The sequence below is a fragment of the Caretta caretta genome, chromosome 1 (assembly GCF_965140235.1).
Source record: "Caretta caretta isolate rCarCar2 chromosome 1, rCarCar1.hap1, whole genome shotgun sequence".
Taxonomy (NCBI): Eukaryota; Metazoa; Chordata; order Testudines; family Cheloniidae; genus Caretta; species Caretta caretta.
The window spans coordinates 236571049-236586821 of record NC_134206.1 but is presented as its reverse complement, the minus strand read 5'-3'; the positions used below and the strand labels follow the sequence as shown (position 1 = coordinate 236586821).

General features: G+C 42.2%; 1 protein-coding gene across 3 annotated transcripts in view; it reads left to right on the top strand.

The window, feature by feature from the left end:
- The window catches only part of PDE3A (phosphodiesterase 3A), a 375888-nt gene that overhangs the window by 326672 nt on the left and 33443 nt on the right, over positions 1-15773 (top strand). For all 3 annotated transcript variants that reach the window (XR_007353519.2, XM_048827278.2, XM_075121962.1), the window contains 3 exons: positions 3935-4020; positions 6287-6456; positions 7773-7910. Coding sequence is in view for 2 of the 3 variants with exons in the window: in XM_048827278.2 (XP_048683235.1) it covers positions 3935-4020; positions 6287-6456; positions 7773-7910 (394 nt within the window). In the remaining variant the exon portion in view is untranslated. The remainder of the gene's footprint in view (positions 1-3934; positions 4021-6286; positions 6457-7772; positions 7911-15773) is intronic.

The following is a 15773-nucleotide window of genomic DNA, read 5'->3' as shown; positions in this document are numbered from 1 at the left end:
CTATTATGTTTTCGAGGTATATGAGGTAAAAACAATGAAGGAAAGAATACATAATTCTACATTAAACACAAACAAAAAACTTACAAGAGTTAGTAGCTCTGCTCTCTCTCTCACTGCCCAGCAGTTATAAGGCTGCTGCTCATTGGAGACTGGATCCACAGTCAGATGAAGTCAATTAAAAGACTTCCCTTGTCTTCAGTGTGCTCCAGGCCCAGGAGATTAGTGGCATATATTCAGCACTTGGTTTTGGCTCTGCTTGTCTTATACTCCACACCTGAGTGAAGTGTGGCAGGCTAATTGGCAATTAAACTGTCTAGCCAGCTTTCCTAAATGCTGTAGCAGCACAAATCAATAAGTCATTCAACATCATCCACATTGTCCAATTTTGTGGCCCAAAATTGCTTTGATAAGCACTTTTAAATGGGATAAAACCAATAACATACATAGGATCTCTGTTTTTTTAACGTAGAGCTTGTCTACACTTACCGTGGATCGATGCTGCGGTGATCGATCCACCAGGGGTTGATTTAGTGGGTCTAGTGAAGATATAGGTTGGATATTAGGAAAAACTTTTTCACTAGGAGGGGGTAAAACACTGGAATGCGTTGCCTAGGGAGGTGGTGGAATCTCCTTCCTTAGAAGTTTTTAAGGTCAGGCTTGACAAAGCCCTGGCTGGGATGATTTAATTGGGTATGGGTCCTGCTTTTGAGCAGGGGGTTGGACTAGATGACCTCCTGAGGTCCCTTCCAACCCTGATATTCTATGATTCTATGACCGTCGATCGCTCTCCCATCGACTCCACCGGAACTAGAAGCATAAGGTAAGTTGATGGGAGAGTTTCTCACGTCAGTCCAGCATGGTATAGACACCACAATAAGTCAACCTAAGCTACGTCGACTCCAGCTACATTATTCTTGTAGTTGGAGTTGTGTAACTTAGGTCGATTTAATCCCCTAGTGTAGACCTGCCCTTAGATTGTTAAAATTGCTCCTTCTTTAAGGTATCAAATCCCAGGCAGGCTGAGAACATTAGCAGGATGTTCAGGTACTGTGGTGATCATCATATGGTAAAAACATAACTAGACAGAGCACAACCCTAACATTGAATGCATAGGAGAGTGAAGCTTCAATCCTCATACTGCAGATTCCGAAGTAACAGGATGAGATGGTGACTAAAGGTAGAGATGAACTTCTGGGGGTGGGGTGTGTGTGGGTGTGAGAGAGAACGCAAGCACACACAACATAAATACATACATACACTCTCACTCATAACATCATGAAGGTCTGATGGCATCACTAAACACCAAAAGGTAAGGCTTGGATTTCAATCAGTTCCTCTCCAGTGCAATAGAACCTGCACAAAAGTTTTTTCTTTATGCAATTTTTAATCATGTTAAACAACCAATCTAAATAATGTTATAATTGTGCTCTTGCAAAAATAGCCTTTAGTTTTGTAAGCAAGGTTACAAAATTCTGCCAGGGTAAGAGTCACTAACGGTCTCATCCAAAGCCCCTTGAAATCATGAAAAGAGTTCCCACTTTTGCAATCATTAAAAGATTTCCTTTGCCTCCAAGGACTTTGGATCAGGCCCCAAGTTTCCTACAGACTGTCTTAACAGTGTGCTCACTTTTGCCGTCCTTTGCGCTCTGTTTTCACTTGATATCCCTGAATTCAGTGCTTAATTTGTGCCAGGGCTGACCCCTGACACCTCTAAGACTGGCAGTTCATAGCCTCTGCACCTCGGGGCTTGCTTGCCATGTTAGGAAAGAAAAAAAAATTGCTTGAGCTCCGGCATCTCTTTCATTGCAAATTATACAGTGCCTGAATTGTTTGGATTTTGCAACTCCAGGCATTCCAAATAGCTTCTGAATTCCCATTTAGCCCTTTGAAAGTGGGATCATTTTAGCCAAAAAACCTTACACACAGCATGTACCCTATGTAGAGTTAACCTGGCAGTATAGAACCACAAACACCCTAAGGCATTTTGTGTTTGGAACTGTTGATAACAACTCTGATGCCTTTTCTCTCCCATATATTATTTTTATTTATTGGTATTTTGGTTCCTCCTAAAGATCCCAACCAGGGTTGAGACCACACTGTGCTAGGCACCATACACACACAGCATCGACCAAGCTCTTCCACAGCTTCCAATATAAAAGACAAGACAGATATTCTGATATAGAAAAACAACAAAAAAGCAGATATAAATTCAGAATATAGTTCTAAAGCTTTATCAATTTTTATAGCAAAGAATATTAGGAATTATTACCATAGCTAACTGGGGGCATGGGTGGGGAGTCGTAATCAGTCCAAAGCTCACTCCTGACTCTCGGAAACGAAACTGATACCCTCTAACAGATCCTTTTTGTACTGGAAAACCTGCAGCTTTGTTCTTAAAGCAACCATCCAGTTCAAAGCAAAAGAGTGGTTTGTTACAAATTTCCTGATCTTTCCATTCTCTGCAATATAAAAGTGTTCATGTATTTATTAAAAAGATAGTTTGTCTAGGAGGAGGAGAGGATAACCAGTTGAGCACTGTTGAGCTGTACTCTCAGATAAATGAAGATTCCTGGGAGGAAACTTGTTTTGAATCATTTACTCCTAAAGAGGAAGTCATTTTTGTGGCAAATTAGTTCTGCATGTTGCCACTGTAGGTGGTTCTGCTGCTTGGCTGCTAAATCATAAATGTTCTGCTCCCAACAAAAGATGGGGCAAGAAGAGATTTGTGAACAAGTACTGTATGTATCCATTTGAAGAAAATTAGTTACTTTAATTTATTTAAAATGTGCCTCACTCAAGCATCAAATGAGGAAGATTGCTCTTGTGGCTAAGGAAACTAACCTGGGAATCAAGAGAGCTGATTCAGTTCCTGGCTTTTCTGCCACAGGCCTCCTGTGTGATCTTGGACAGGTCACTTACTTTCTCTTTGAGCCTCAGCTCCATCTGAAAAATGCAGATAATGATATTTCCCTATCATACAGGGTCTTTCAGCTCTATTAATTGGTGTTTGTGATGGTACTACAGTTATGGTAACCTAGGTAACTAGGTAGATTTTTGTATTAGGCTAATGGGCTCAGAACTCAATACCCAAACGATGTTTTAAAAAATATGATTACGCATAGATTGTAGTGCATCCCAATAGACCTTTAGAGGCAAATATTTCAGAAGACCTGCCTGGTGCCTGTGGGTATGTGTGGGTGGGTGTTTTTGTTTTGCTTTGTTTTGTTTTCCTAAAACATTTTTCCATTTCCTAGGAATTGGTGAGTGTGTCTACTTGTCATCTATCATGCTTGTTAACTATTTGAGTGCCAGCTCATTTACCTGACACATTGGTCAAAACATCCCTCTAGTGCTACTATACTTGATATGTTCTCACTGAAGTCCAACAACATTTCCTTACTTTCATATTACGTATGATGATATATGTGTTTCTAAGCATGCATATGATAGGAGGGGGAACCTGCTAAAAATGTCTCTGTTCTACTTGAATCACTTAAGACTGAGCTGGGTCCTGGTGAATTTTCCTCTTGTTCATTCTTTATTCTTTTTTTTTTTATAGTGTAATTGTGTTATATTTTCAATTTGCTCTTTTGTACTTGTAAACTTAGAAAATAATAAACATCTTTTAAAAAATCATATTGGGGTGGGATCCACTGATACGATGTGCCTCCTTTGTACCACTCTGGCAATGGCAAGCAGCTCTAAGCCCAGCTTAGCTGGCTGGTTAAGCCGCATTTATGGCTGCCTTTTGCAGTAGTGGCACCCATCAAAAAATGAGAGCATTCCTGTGAATTTGTCCTTTGACTGCGCAAAGGACTGTAGATTATATGGTAGGGCATAATCCTGTACTAGGATCAAGAAATGATCTAGATGACTTTTCCTCTGTAATTTACATGATTCTTTAATGTTCATGTTCCTTGATATTGTGTTCCAGCTGTGGCAGACCGTATAGCCAAATAGGTTCTGGCACTGGTGCGCTGGATAGAGGTGATGGAACAACACATGCCCTGACCAGAACAGGTAATTTGCTGGCTGTAAAATCAAAAAAGTTGTTCCTCTAAAATGTGGTTGTTGAGGGAGTGTGTAGACACTCCTGTCTTTTTTTTTTCTTTTTTTTTTTTTAATACAGAAATTATACATGGGTGAGATCACAGGAATGACGTTTGTATTTCCTTTCCTTTGGAACAGTAACAGTCCTAGGCCAAGGCCATCCCCTTAAGACACTCTCCATGCAACGGGTGGTTGTGAGTGTCCAGAGGTGTCAACTGTTATTTCAGCAGCCTCCTCAAGTCCAGGGATCTGCAACAGAGAAGAGGATGGGTGGAGATATATCCCTGGCCCTGCCAATTCTGTGGGCAACCTGCAGAAGGGTTAATGCAGCATAGGCCATATTCATGTTACCATGGAGACCCTTCTGTGCCAGGAAATCCCTTTCAAGGCATTGTGACTCTGGCAGCCTCCATTGAAGCCATGTTACAGCTATGTCTACACTGCACACCACTGGCAGTGGTGTGTAGGATATGTGTAGCTACAAGCTACACATATCCTACAGTGAAAAGCAGGCTTTTACTCACACTGCATTATGTAGCTACATGCGTCAGTGAAAGGCTCTGGCAGGAGGGAGGCAGTGGGGAAAGGCTCTGGGAGCTCCACACTGCCACAGCCTTTAACTGTGGCAAGGAAAGGCTCTGGCAGAGAGGAAGCAGCGTGGAAAGGCTCAGCAGCAGGGAGCTGCCAAAGCCTTTTTCTGCTGCTGGAGTATTTCCTTGCAGCAGGGAAAGGCTCCTGCAATGGGGAAATTCTCCAGAAACAGGGAGCTGCCAGATTCTTTCCCCACTGCAGGAGCATTTCACTTCTGAAGTCGCAGTGTAGATGTGAGAGGCACTGCTTGGGTGTGTAGAGGTCGTGTTGGGTACATACCCAGGTTCATATCCACAGGGTTAAGCCGTGTCTTTATTCTACTCACCTAAGCAGTGCCTTACTGTCTACACTGCTATTTATGCCCATCTAGGGGGGCATATAGTATATGTACTGTACATGCTGCTGAAAGGAGTGTGCAGTGTGGACACACCCTAGAAGTGAGCTAGGGATGGGGACAGGCATGTTTCTGGCCTGGGAGCTAGACATGCGGCCTCCACAATTTTGTAACAGTGAGAGTAGTTAACCGTTGGAACCATTTATCTAGGGTTGTGGTGGATTCTCCATCACTGACCATTTTTAAATCAAGAGTGGGTATTTTTCTACAAGATCTATTCTAGGAATTACTTTGGGGAAGTTCTGTGGCCTGTGTTATACAGGAGGTCAGACTAGATGATCACAACGGTCCCTTCTAGCCTTGAAATCTATGAATATAGCAAAAGTTAATGCCTCAGTAAGGTAATCGTATGTTGATTTCCTCTCCATATTAGATATCCAGAAGCTGCACATTATGTAGCATTTAGTGTGTGAGTGTTTACTCACTAACTTTAAGTGTAAATTATTCAGTAATATATAGACCCTGGAAGTTGCTTTTCAGGTTATCACATCATCGTATGTGGTAATGTTGTTTTGAAGGATACAGCCAGCACATCAGTATTTTATGCTATCACTTTTAATTTTACAAGAGTTGGAATAAAATAGGCTTTTGGAAATCCTATAACTTTTTTCTATCCAGAAAAATTTTCTTTCTAAAATTTTAATACTTTCTTCCATTGCAGACTTTTCTGTTAGCAGCTATTCTTTCTGACAGCTTCTTTTCTCCGTGTAATTTACACATGGAACTGTAACTCTTGCTCAGGAACTAGGAAGTAGAATATCTGTATATTTATATCTAGTCATGAAGCTAAATTCAGCCTTCAGATGTAGGTGCTTGGGGTTTTCACTAACTTCAGGGAAAGTCATATTCATCCCAGGGCAGCACTTAGTCCATATACTGTAAAAATAATTGTGTATGTTAAAAATATACCATGTGTGGCACAAAGTATTTATAAAGAGGAATCTGAATAAGCTCTACATTAACTCAGTTTTAGAGGGTTAAAAATGTGCAATAAATGTGATCTCACTCTTTCACCTAATTTGGCCCACCCTAAAAATAGTCCTCAGAGTTTCCTCATTCTGTGGTCCCAGTTTTCAGGCCCTGCAGGGGTACCTATTTCAGTGCAGTTGAATAGACTGTCAGATTTCAGCCCTAGCCAAGCAGCATGTATGTGTGCGAGTCAGAGATCATGTTGTTATTACTCAAATGGTCAGAGAGAATGCCTTTTAGTAGGGTCTTACAGCTCTCAAAACACTCCTCTTTGCGTTGTAGATGATCCAGCTCAAGCCACCTCTGACTATGAAACCAACAACAGTGACAGCAGTGATATTGTACAAAATGACGACGAGACAGATTGCTCTAAAGAACAGATGCAGAAGGGATCTGTCTGCAGAATATACACGCCTGAGACTATCATGTTGCACCCTTTAATACCACCCGAGGTAGTTCACAATTGCTTTAAATAATGCTTTCACACTGTATTCGAATACACCTCGAGATACTGGGGAAAGAATGATGCAGTCTAAAGACCCTGGACAAGATTTTCAAAAATAATTGCATAAATTAGGGTCATGTCCACATTTATGTATCTTTTAATAGGAGATCTGATTTTCTAAAGCACTAAGCACCCATTCAAATCAGTGGGAGCTGTTGAGTGTTTAGCATTTTTGAAAATTAAGCCACCTATTTTGATTAGGATTCTAACTTTAAGCACACATTTTTGAAAACTTTGCTTCTAAGGTATGGAAATAATATTGTGTATATTACCAGTACAATGTGTACAGTCTTTCTGATTAGCCATGTAAACGCTTTAATGGCCTAGTAAACCTTGTAATGTTGTTTAGGATATGCAGTGGTCACCATTAAAGAAATTAACATTTGCCAAAGGGTACTACACAATTATGGTTATTTCCTGTACTAAATATAGGAAAGACATTTGTACCACATATACCATATACTCTGAGACTAATGCTGGTATATGCTGACGTTTTCATATGACCACTGTAGTGAGTTGTAAGTTTTGTTCAAACAAGCAAGCAAAGGTTTAGTCAAAATTTTAAAGCCCCTTAAATCTGTGCAATTAGACTAAAAAACTCTCACGAGAACAACATTTCTAGCAATCTCTGCTTCTGGTCAGAGCTGGATATGCCAGGAGAAAAGATTTTTCTAGAGGTATTTTGACCCTTTTGTTTCCACTTCTGGTCATTACTTGAAAATGAAGAGCTGTGAGAGAGTAAAGAGTAGGAGGCAGGGAAAGGGTGAGACTTCTTTCAGATTTCAAAAAAGGTTTCTTTTCAGTGTCTCAGAGTGGAACAAGAGAGGCATTCTTATTTTATTTTATCTGAATGTTACTTACACATTCCTATTCACTGTAAGACTAGCTTGGAATTTGTTGCCTGAATCCAGTTGTTAGTCTCTCGCAGTCCACTATATGGAAGTAACAAATGAATATGTTTTCTTCTGCTCAAGACAAGTTTTACAATAAAAGTGAATGACCTCTCTACAGCTGTAATTATCAGACACTGATCTTTCATTTCCAGGATTACCCATCAATTCCAGCTTAATAAAAGTTATGAAGTAGAAGGGCTAAATTAAGGTATGGTGGAAACAAGCATACCTCCACTGTATTCAATGAGATAGCACCTGCTTATGCCAGTGGTTAATTTTGGCCCAAGGTTTATAGCACTTTTACCTCTTTAGTTTGACTTTTCATAAGTCTGTGATCTATCAGATTCCTCTCTTTTGATTCTTGGTGCAGAACAAACCTATCCTTGCCCCAGAGCCTCTTGTCATGGACAACTTGGACTCCCTTATGGATCAGCTAAACAATTGGAACTTCCCAGTCTTTGATTTGGTGGAAAAAATAGGAAAGAAATGTGGTCGGATCCTCAGCCAGGTAAGAAGCATGTTTTGTACAGGCAGGTTGGATGTGCAGTCCCGGTATACTGTGTGTACGTAGACAGATACAGACTAAAATAGAGCTTTCAAAATGTGATGGGTCCTGTAAGTTATAGCTGCATAGGAACCAGGAAATCCTGCCATACAGTTCCATGATAGCAGCAGCTGAGCTAATTCCACAAATCCATTACCATTAAAAAGTCTCGTTCTACTTCATAGAATATCAGGGTTGGAAGGGACCTCAGGGGGTCATCTAGTCCAACCCCCTGCTCAAAGCAGGACCAGTCCCCAACTAAATCATCCCAGCCAGGGCTTTGTCAAGCCTGACCTTAAAAACTTCTAAGGAAGGAAATTCCACCACCTCCCTAGGTAACGCATTCCAGTGTTTCACCACCCTCCTAGTGAAAAAGTTTTTCCTAATATCCAACCTAAACTTCCCCCACTGCAACTTGAGACCATTACTCCTCGTTCTATCATCTGCTACCACTGAGAACAGTCTAGATCCATCCTCTTTGGAACCCCCTTTCAGGTAGTTGAAAGCAGCTATCAAATCCCCCCTCATTCTTCTCTTCTGCAGACTAAACAATCCCATTTCCCTCAGCCTCTCCTCATAAGTCATGTGTTCCAGTCCCCTAATCACTTTTGTTGCCCTCCGCTGGACATTTTCCAATTTTTCCACATCCTTCTTGTAGTGTGGGGCCCAAAACTGGACACAGTACTCCAGATGAGGCCTCACCAATGTCGAATAGAGGGGAATGATCACGTCCCTCGATCTGCTGGCAATGCCCCTACTTATACATCCCAAAAAGCCATTGGCCTTCTTGGCAACAAGGGCACACTGTTGACTCATATCCAGCATTTCGTCCACTGTAACCCCTAGGTCCTTTTCTGCAGAACTGCTGCTTAGCCATTCAGTCCCTAGTCTGTAGCGGTGCGTGGGATTCTTCCGTCCTAAGTGCAGGACTCTGCACTTGTCCTTGTTGAACCTCATCAGATTTCTTTTGGCCCAATCCTCTAATTTGTCTAGGGCCCTCTGTATCCTATCCCTACCCTCCAGCGTATCTACCTCTCCTCCCACTTTAGTGTCATCTGCAAACTTGCTGAGGGTGCAATCCACACCATCCTCCAGATCATTTATGAAGATATTGAACAAAACCGACCCTTGGGGCACTCCACTTGATACTGGCTGCCAACTAGACATGGAGCCATTGATCACTACCCGTTGAGCCCGACAATCTAGCCAGCTTTCTGTCCACCTTATAGTCCATTCATCCAGCCCATGCTTCTTTAACTTGCTGGCAAGAATACTGTGGGAGACCCTGTCAAAAGCTTTGCTAAAGTCAAGGAACAACTTTCCTCTCATCCACAGAGCCAGTTATCTCGTGATAGAAGGCAATTAGATTAGTCAGGCATGACTTGCCCTCGGTGAATCCATGCTGACTGTTCCTGATCACTCTCCTCTCATCTAAGTGCTTCAGAATTGATTCCTTGAGGATCTGCTCCATGATTTTTCTGGGGACTGAGGTGAGGCTGACTGGTCTGTAGTTCCCAGGATCCTCCTTCTTCCCTTTTTTAAAGATGGGCACTACATTAGCCTTTTTCCAGTCGTCTGGGACCTCCCCCGATAGCCATGAGTTTTCAAAGATAATGGCCAATGGCTCTGCAATCACATCCGCCAACTCCTTTAGCACTCTCGGATGCAGCGCATCCGGCCCCATGGACTTGTGCTCATCCAGCTTTTCTAAATAGTCCCGAACTGCTTCTTTCTCCACAGAGTGCTGGTCACCTCCTCCCCATGCTGTGCTGCCCAGTGCAGTAGTCTGGGAGCTGACCTTGTTCGTGAAGACAGAGGCAAAAAAAGCATTGAGTACATTAGCTTTTTCCACATCCTCTATCACTAGATTGCCTCCCTCATTCAGTAAGGGGCCCACACTTTCCTTGACTTTCTTCTTGTTGCTAACATACCTGAAGAAACACTTCTTGCTGCTCTTAACATCTCTTGCTAGCTGCAACTCCAGGTGTGATTTGGCCTTCTTGATTTCACTCCTGCATACCCGAGCAATATTTTTATGCATCTTCCCTGGTCATTTGTTCAATCTTCCACTTCTAGTAAGCTTCTTTTTTGTGTTTAAGATCAGCAAGGATTTCACTGTTAAGCCACTGCCATATTTACTATTCTTTCTACACATCTACAGGTTTGTCCCTGTAACCTCAATAAGGATTCTTTAAAATACAGCCAGCTCTCCTGGACTCCTTTCCCCCTCATGTTATTCTCCCAGGGGATCCTGCCCATCAGTTCCATGAGGGAGTCAAAGTCTGCTTTTCTGAAATCCAGGGTCCGTATTCTGCTGCTCTCCTTTCTTCCTTGTGTCAGGATCCTGAACTCGACCATCTCATGGTCACTGCCTCCCAGGTTCCCATCCACTTTTGCTTCCCCTACTAATTCTTCCAGGTTTGTGAGCAGCAGGTCAAGAAGAGCTCTGCCCCTAGTTGGTTCCTTCAGCACTTGCACCAGGAAATTGTCCCCTACACTTTCCAAAAACTTCCTGGATTGTCTGTGCACTGCTGTATTGCTCTCCCAGCAAATATCAGGGTGATTGAAGTCTCCCATGAGAACCGGGGCCTGCAATCTAGTAACTTCCATTAGTTGCCGGAAGAAAGCCTCATCCACCTCATCCCCCTGGTCCGGTGGTCTACAGCAGACTTCCACCATGACATCACCCTTGTTGCTCACACTTCTAAACTTAATCCAGAGATTCTCAGGTTTTTCTGCAGTTTCATACCAGAGCTCTGAACAGTCATACTGCTCCCTTACCTACAATGCAACTCCCCCACCTTTTCTGCCTTGCCTGTCCTTCCTGAACAGTTTATATCCATCCAAGACAGTACTCCACCAAGTCTCTGTTATTCCAATCACATCATAATTCCTTGACTGTGCCAGGACTTCCAGTTCTCCCTGCTTGTTTCCCAGGCTTCTTGCGTTTGTGTATAGGCACTTGAGATAACTTGTTGTTTGTCCTGCTTTCTTAGTATGAGGCAGGAGCCCTCCCCTCTCACACGCTCCTGCTCATGCTTCCTCCCGGTATCCCACGTCTCCACTTACCTCAGGGCTTTGGTCTCCTTCCCCCGGTGAACCTAGTTTAGAGCCCTCCTCACTCGGTTAGCCAGCCTGCTTGCGAAGATGCTCTTCCCTCTCTTCGTTACGTGGAGCCCGTCTCTGCCTAGCACTCCTCCTTCTTGGAACACCATCCCATGGTCAAAGAATCCAAAGCTTTCTCTCCAACACCACCTAGACTTCGTTCACTTCCAGGATTCGACGGTCTCTACCCAGGCCTTTTCCTTCCACGGGGAGGATAGACAAAAAGACCACTTGCACCTCAGACTCCTTCTTCCCAGAGCCACGTAGTCTGCAGTGATCCCTCAAGGTCATTCTTGGCAGTATCAGTGGTGCCCATGTGGAGAAGCAGGAAGGGATAGCAATCCGAGGACTTGATGAGTCTTGGCAGTCTCTCTGTCACATCGTGAATCCTAGCTCCTGGCAAGCAGCACACTTCTCGTTTTTCCCAGTCGGGGCAGCAGATAGATGACTCAGTCCCCCTGAGGAGAGAGTCCCCGACCACCACCACCCGCTTCCTTCTCTTGGGAACAGTGGTCGTGGAATCCCCCATCTCTTGGACAGTGCATCTCATGCCTTCCTTCTCCCCCAGTCGTCTATCTTAAAAGAATTGTAAATGCATATTGGCCCACTGTACCTTCAGCTATGACTCAAAAAGCTGCTGCTGATGCTTCCACTGTCTTCGGTTCACTGTCTTGTGGGATTTTGCATTGAGTCTATCATTGCATTTGCATTGAGATATAAAGGGCCACAAAGAGACAGCTGACCCAAAAGAATAGGTATGGTCTTCTCTTACATTGCAAATCCTAGTCAAGCCATACATGAGACCAAGATTCATGGAAAAAATCTGATCCTACTGTCTGGCCCCTGTACCTCACTTTTAAAGAGTCAACACGTTGGCAGTTAATACTTCTGCTCCACCTAATAAAGATCTTAATCAGGTGGTGATAACCTGCTAAGGTTCCTTTTTAACTGCCAACTTTTCATTTGTTCTTCCAAGTAGAATGAAGGTGCTGATACAACCTTTATTTACACAGTACGATCGACACCCCTATAATCATCACCACTTTCTTGGCCAGGCTTTCTTCTCTGTCATTCACCTCTTGATGGCACAGAGACAAACTGGCCATTTTTTCTTGTAGTTGGATAATGGTTTTGTCAACAGGGGAAGTGTATAATGTATATTCAGGACACAAACCCAAAACCAAATTGGGTTTTAGAGTATCTCTTTACAAAGCAGTATGTGCAGGAGGCTAGTGGAAAGCAGTGAACGTGTTAATCAAGTTTAACTGTTTCACATTATACATACAGAGGTTAAGGTGCTAACCAGCCCTCAGTGCAATAAACTCCAATTAATGCTAAATCAAGTCCTGGTCCCTTGGCTGTTGATGATTATTCAGCTGCATACAGCTAATTCAAAAGCCAACGAGGAAAGATGATTGATTAAATTCAGAGTGACATGAGGATTTACTCTGTGAGCTGTTTCCTTGTCAGCAACCCCAGTCTGTACTTCAGCATGTAACAGCTGTGCAAAACTAGCTTACAATATTCCGGGTTCCTTCTAGGGTAAGAGGAAAGCCTAGGCTGTGTATAGCACTTCTTATCAGAGAGAGTGTGAAATGACACACTTCCCCCAGCTGTTTTCCTCTGTTGTCCCCACTTCCCAGCAACCTCTACCCTCCACCTCCCCACTGCCATTTTTGTTTTTCCCCCTTCTGCTTCTACCTGCAACCTTGTGTGTTCAGAAAACCTGCTTAAAGATGTAATCACTGTCCACACCCTGAGTGAATTGTCGCCTGCCAAAGCCCAAATAATGGGGCATGATGAGGGGCAGAGATGGAAAATGAGGGATGCGAAAAAATCAATCTGAGGTGCTTCAAAAAATTGGGATTCATTTATTTAACATAAACAACAATTGTATTCTCAACTTCAGGCTTCAACATTTCGGATATCAATAATTTACATTGACATTAATGTAAATGGGATGACCCAAGATTAAATTTGGGTTTAAAAATGAAGATGTCCCCCACTAATAAGGAAGCAAGGTGGCTGAATGAAATGAGCTTTTTTTTTAAACCAGGGAACAGGTTGACTTTCTGATGTGTAATTTATATCACAGTATGTCTTTAAAGTGGAATGGACAAAGGCAAACAAACACATCAGTGATTTATTCTCTGCTTTCCGCAATTAAATAGTCTCATCTTTAAAAAAAAAAATAGAAAGAAAGAAAATTAACAAGAGGAATTAACTATGCATGCCCCACAATCCAAAATTTATGAGGTGGAACAAAGAGGAGTTGACATGTTCCCCCAGGCGGGTGTTCCATTTAGAAAGCAAATGCTGGCCTAGCATTTTTAAGGCTACTTGAGATGTCTCTTTCTTATTTGTGGAATGTTAAATTGATTTAGCCACTTTATTAAAAAAGACCCCACACAACTCTGACGATAAAAGCATTCTTACTATGTACAATGGAAAGCACTTAAATGCAGCACAGGCAAACCTGTAAACAAAGGGATAGAAAGACCTTCACAGAAAAAAATCTCACTTCAGAATGGAACAGCAAAACTCTCCAATTGAAATAGCAGCTTCACAACAAGCCACAGAGATACATAACGCCTTAATTTATGCTTATTGCTCTTCTCATCGTAATTCCTGAACGGAAGAAACCAGTTTGCTTTAGAAAGAAAGGTGAGCTTGGAAAAAAATGTACAGCTTGAAATGGAAGCATCTCTCCTCTGACCATTACCAAACTGCAAGTTGATTAAAATGATAGGCCAGGGCTCAGATTCTAGGAAAATCTATACGGTGTCAAGGTTCTGATTCTGTACCTGTAAATAAGGCCCATTGGAAGTGTTTCATAGCTAGCTGGGGCTGGGGGCTGTTGGTCACATTATCATCATCTGTATATTTCTGCACAAAGAAATTAAACAGCCCTATAAAAAGAATGGCATGGGAAGTCTCTTCATGGGGAATGTTGTTCGTCATAAGATGGCTTTTGAATGAAAATTAAAAATCACCCATGAATGGAAACATTGGGGGGTTTGGAGTCAGGGCATTATTAGTGGCAGACTCTAATCTGTGGAATTCATTACTGCCAGAAACCCTGAACATAACTATCTTCAGAAAGCATTGTAGCACCAGCCTGGTTGGCCAGATGTTTGCATAAGTACTTATTCAGTTTCCCATATCTTCTTGTCTCTGATTTATTTTGTCTTGATGTCGATGGGAACCCAGGCTTCTAGGTTCCTATACAGGGGAATGTATTTACTTACTTATTTAGCTGTACACAGCATGCACAACTACTGTTGTGGTGGGCACTATCCATGTGCTTGTAATAAGTAATACATAGAAGATGGTTATACTAAGCACCATGTGAATAATGAGTTCCCTCTTTGAAAGAAACGTCCATTAAAAATCATTTCACTGGAAGCATTTGTTTTAGTTTTAACAGATGCCAGAAGCATTAGATTTATAAATTATGCATGTAAGCACTATGTTTTTCATAGACGGGGGGAAAAAGGGCAGAAGGGAGGGGAGAGGGAAGTAACACTACTTACCAAACAAAGGGTATGTGTTGAAATTTATGTATTCCTAAGAATAAAAAGTGTACTGAGCACATTGGTAGTATGGCACATACAGCTGTTTTCTAACTAGGAAGCCATATGCAGTAGGGACCAATGGTTATGATAATGTGTGATCCATAGCGCTAAGCCAAACCACAAGAATCTGACCTGACCTTCAGCTACCTACCCCAAACACAAGCAGAAGAGAGGAAGAAAGGAGAAGGTGTTGCTTAGTAAGCCAGGGTGTGATTGTCCATCAGGTGATGTATACTCCTGAGATATGGCAACATTTGCCATGGGAGGAAAAAAGTCAAAAATAAGTTGTTAATAAAGAGTACATAACAACTAAAACAGCAATACTTATTTTGCCAAAGTGTCCAGATTTTCTGACGTCCAAGAAGCTATAAGTACCAGAAAATAAATATCCCTTTTCCTCGTTCTTTCATTCTTTCTTGTGTCTGAATGCCTTGCTTGGCTGCTTATCCTTCTTGGTGACTGGAAGAGCAGACCATTTCTCTCCAAATAAGCTGCTGGGAACTGGATACCATTCACTTCCACCCCTTGCCAGTCCAGTCAACTTCTTCAGAATTATTTTGAAACCTTCCCCTCTGACCTAAATCAATGCTGGAAATTCAGAGGGGGAAAAATAACCTTCTTATATGGCATGCAGTTTTTAAAAATACCTGCCTAACAGTTGTATGAATCAATAAGATTAAAATCTGCAGAATAATATTCTACCATTCCTCTTTTCTCACAGGGTATATTCCAGGGAAATAAGATACAATGAACTAGATAGACAGTCACAACTAGTGTCTTTTCTTTCCTGTTTTTTGTTCCTCTCACCTTCCATGGTGCACTGATCTAAGACTAAGGTTTGAAATACCTCCTTTCCTTGTAGCTGCAAGTTTGAATCCTGGCTGGGTCAACTCAGCCATGATCCAAGAGAGGCAAATTGAGTTCCATGCTGTGTTTGGAAATCCTGGGCCCTGCTAGTCAGGCTGCCTGCACAGCTCAGGTCTGGCTGCTACCATAGAGCATAGAGAGACCATGTGGATGAGGTAATATCTTTTATTGGACCAACTTCTATTGGTGAGAGAGACAAACTTCTGAGCTACATAGAGCTCTTCTTCAGGTCTGGGAAAGGTACTATGAGTGTCACAGTTAAATTCAAGGATGAACAGAT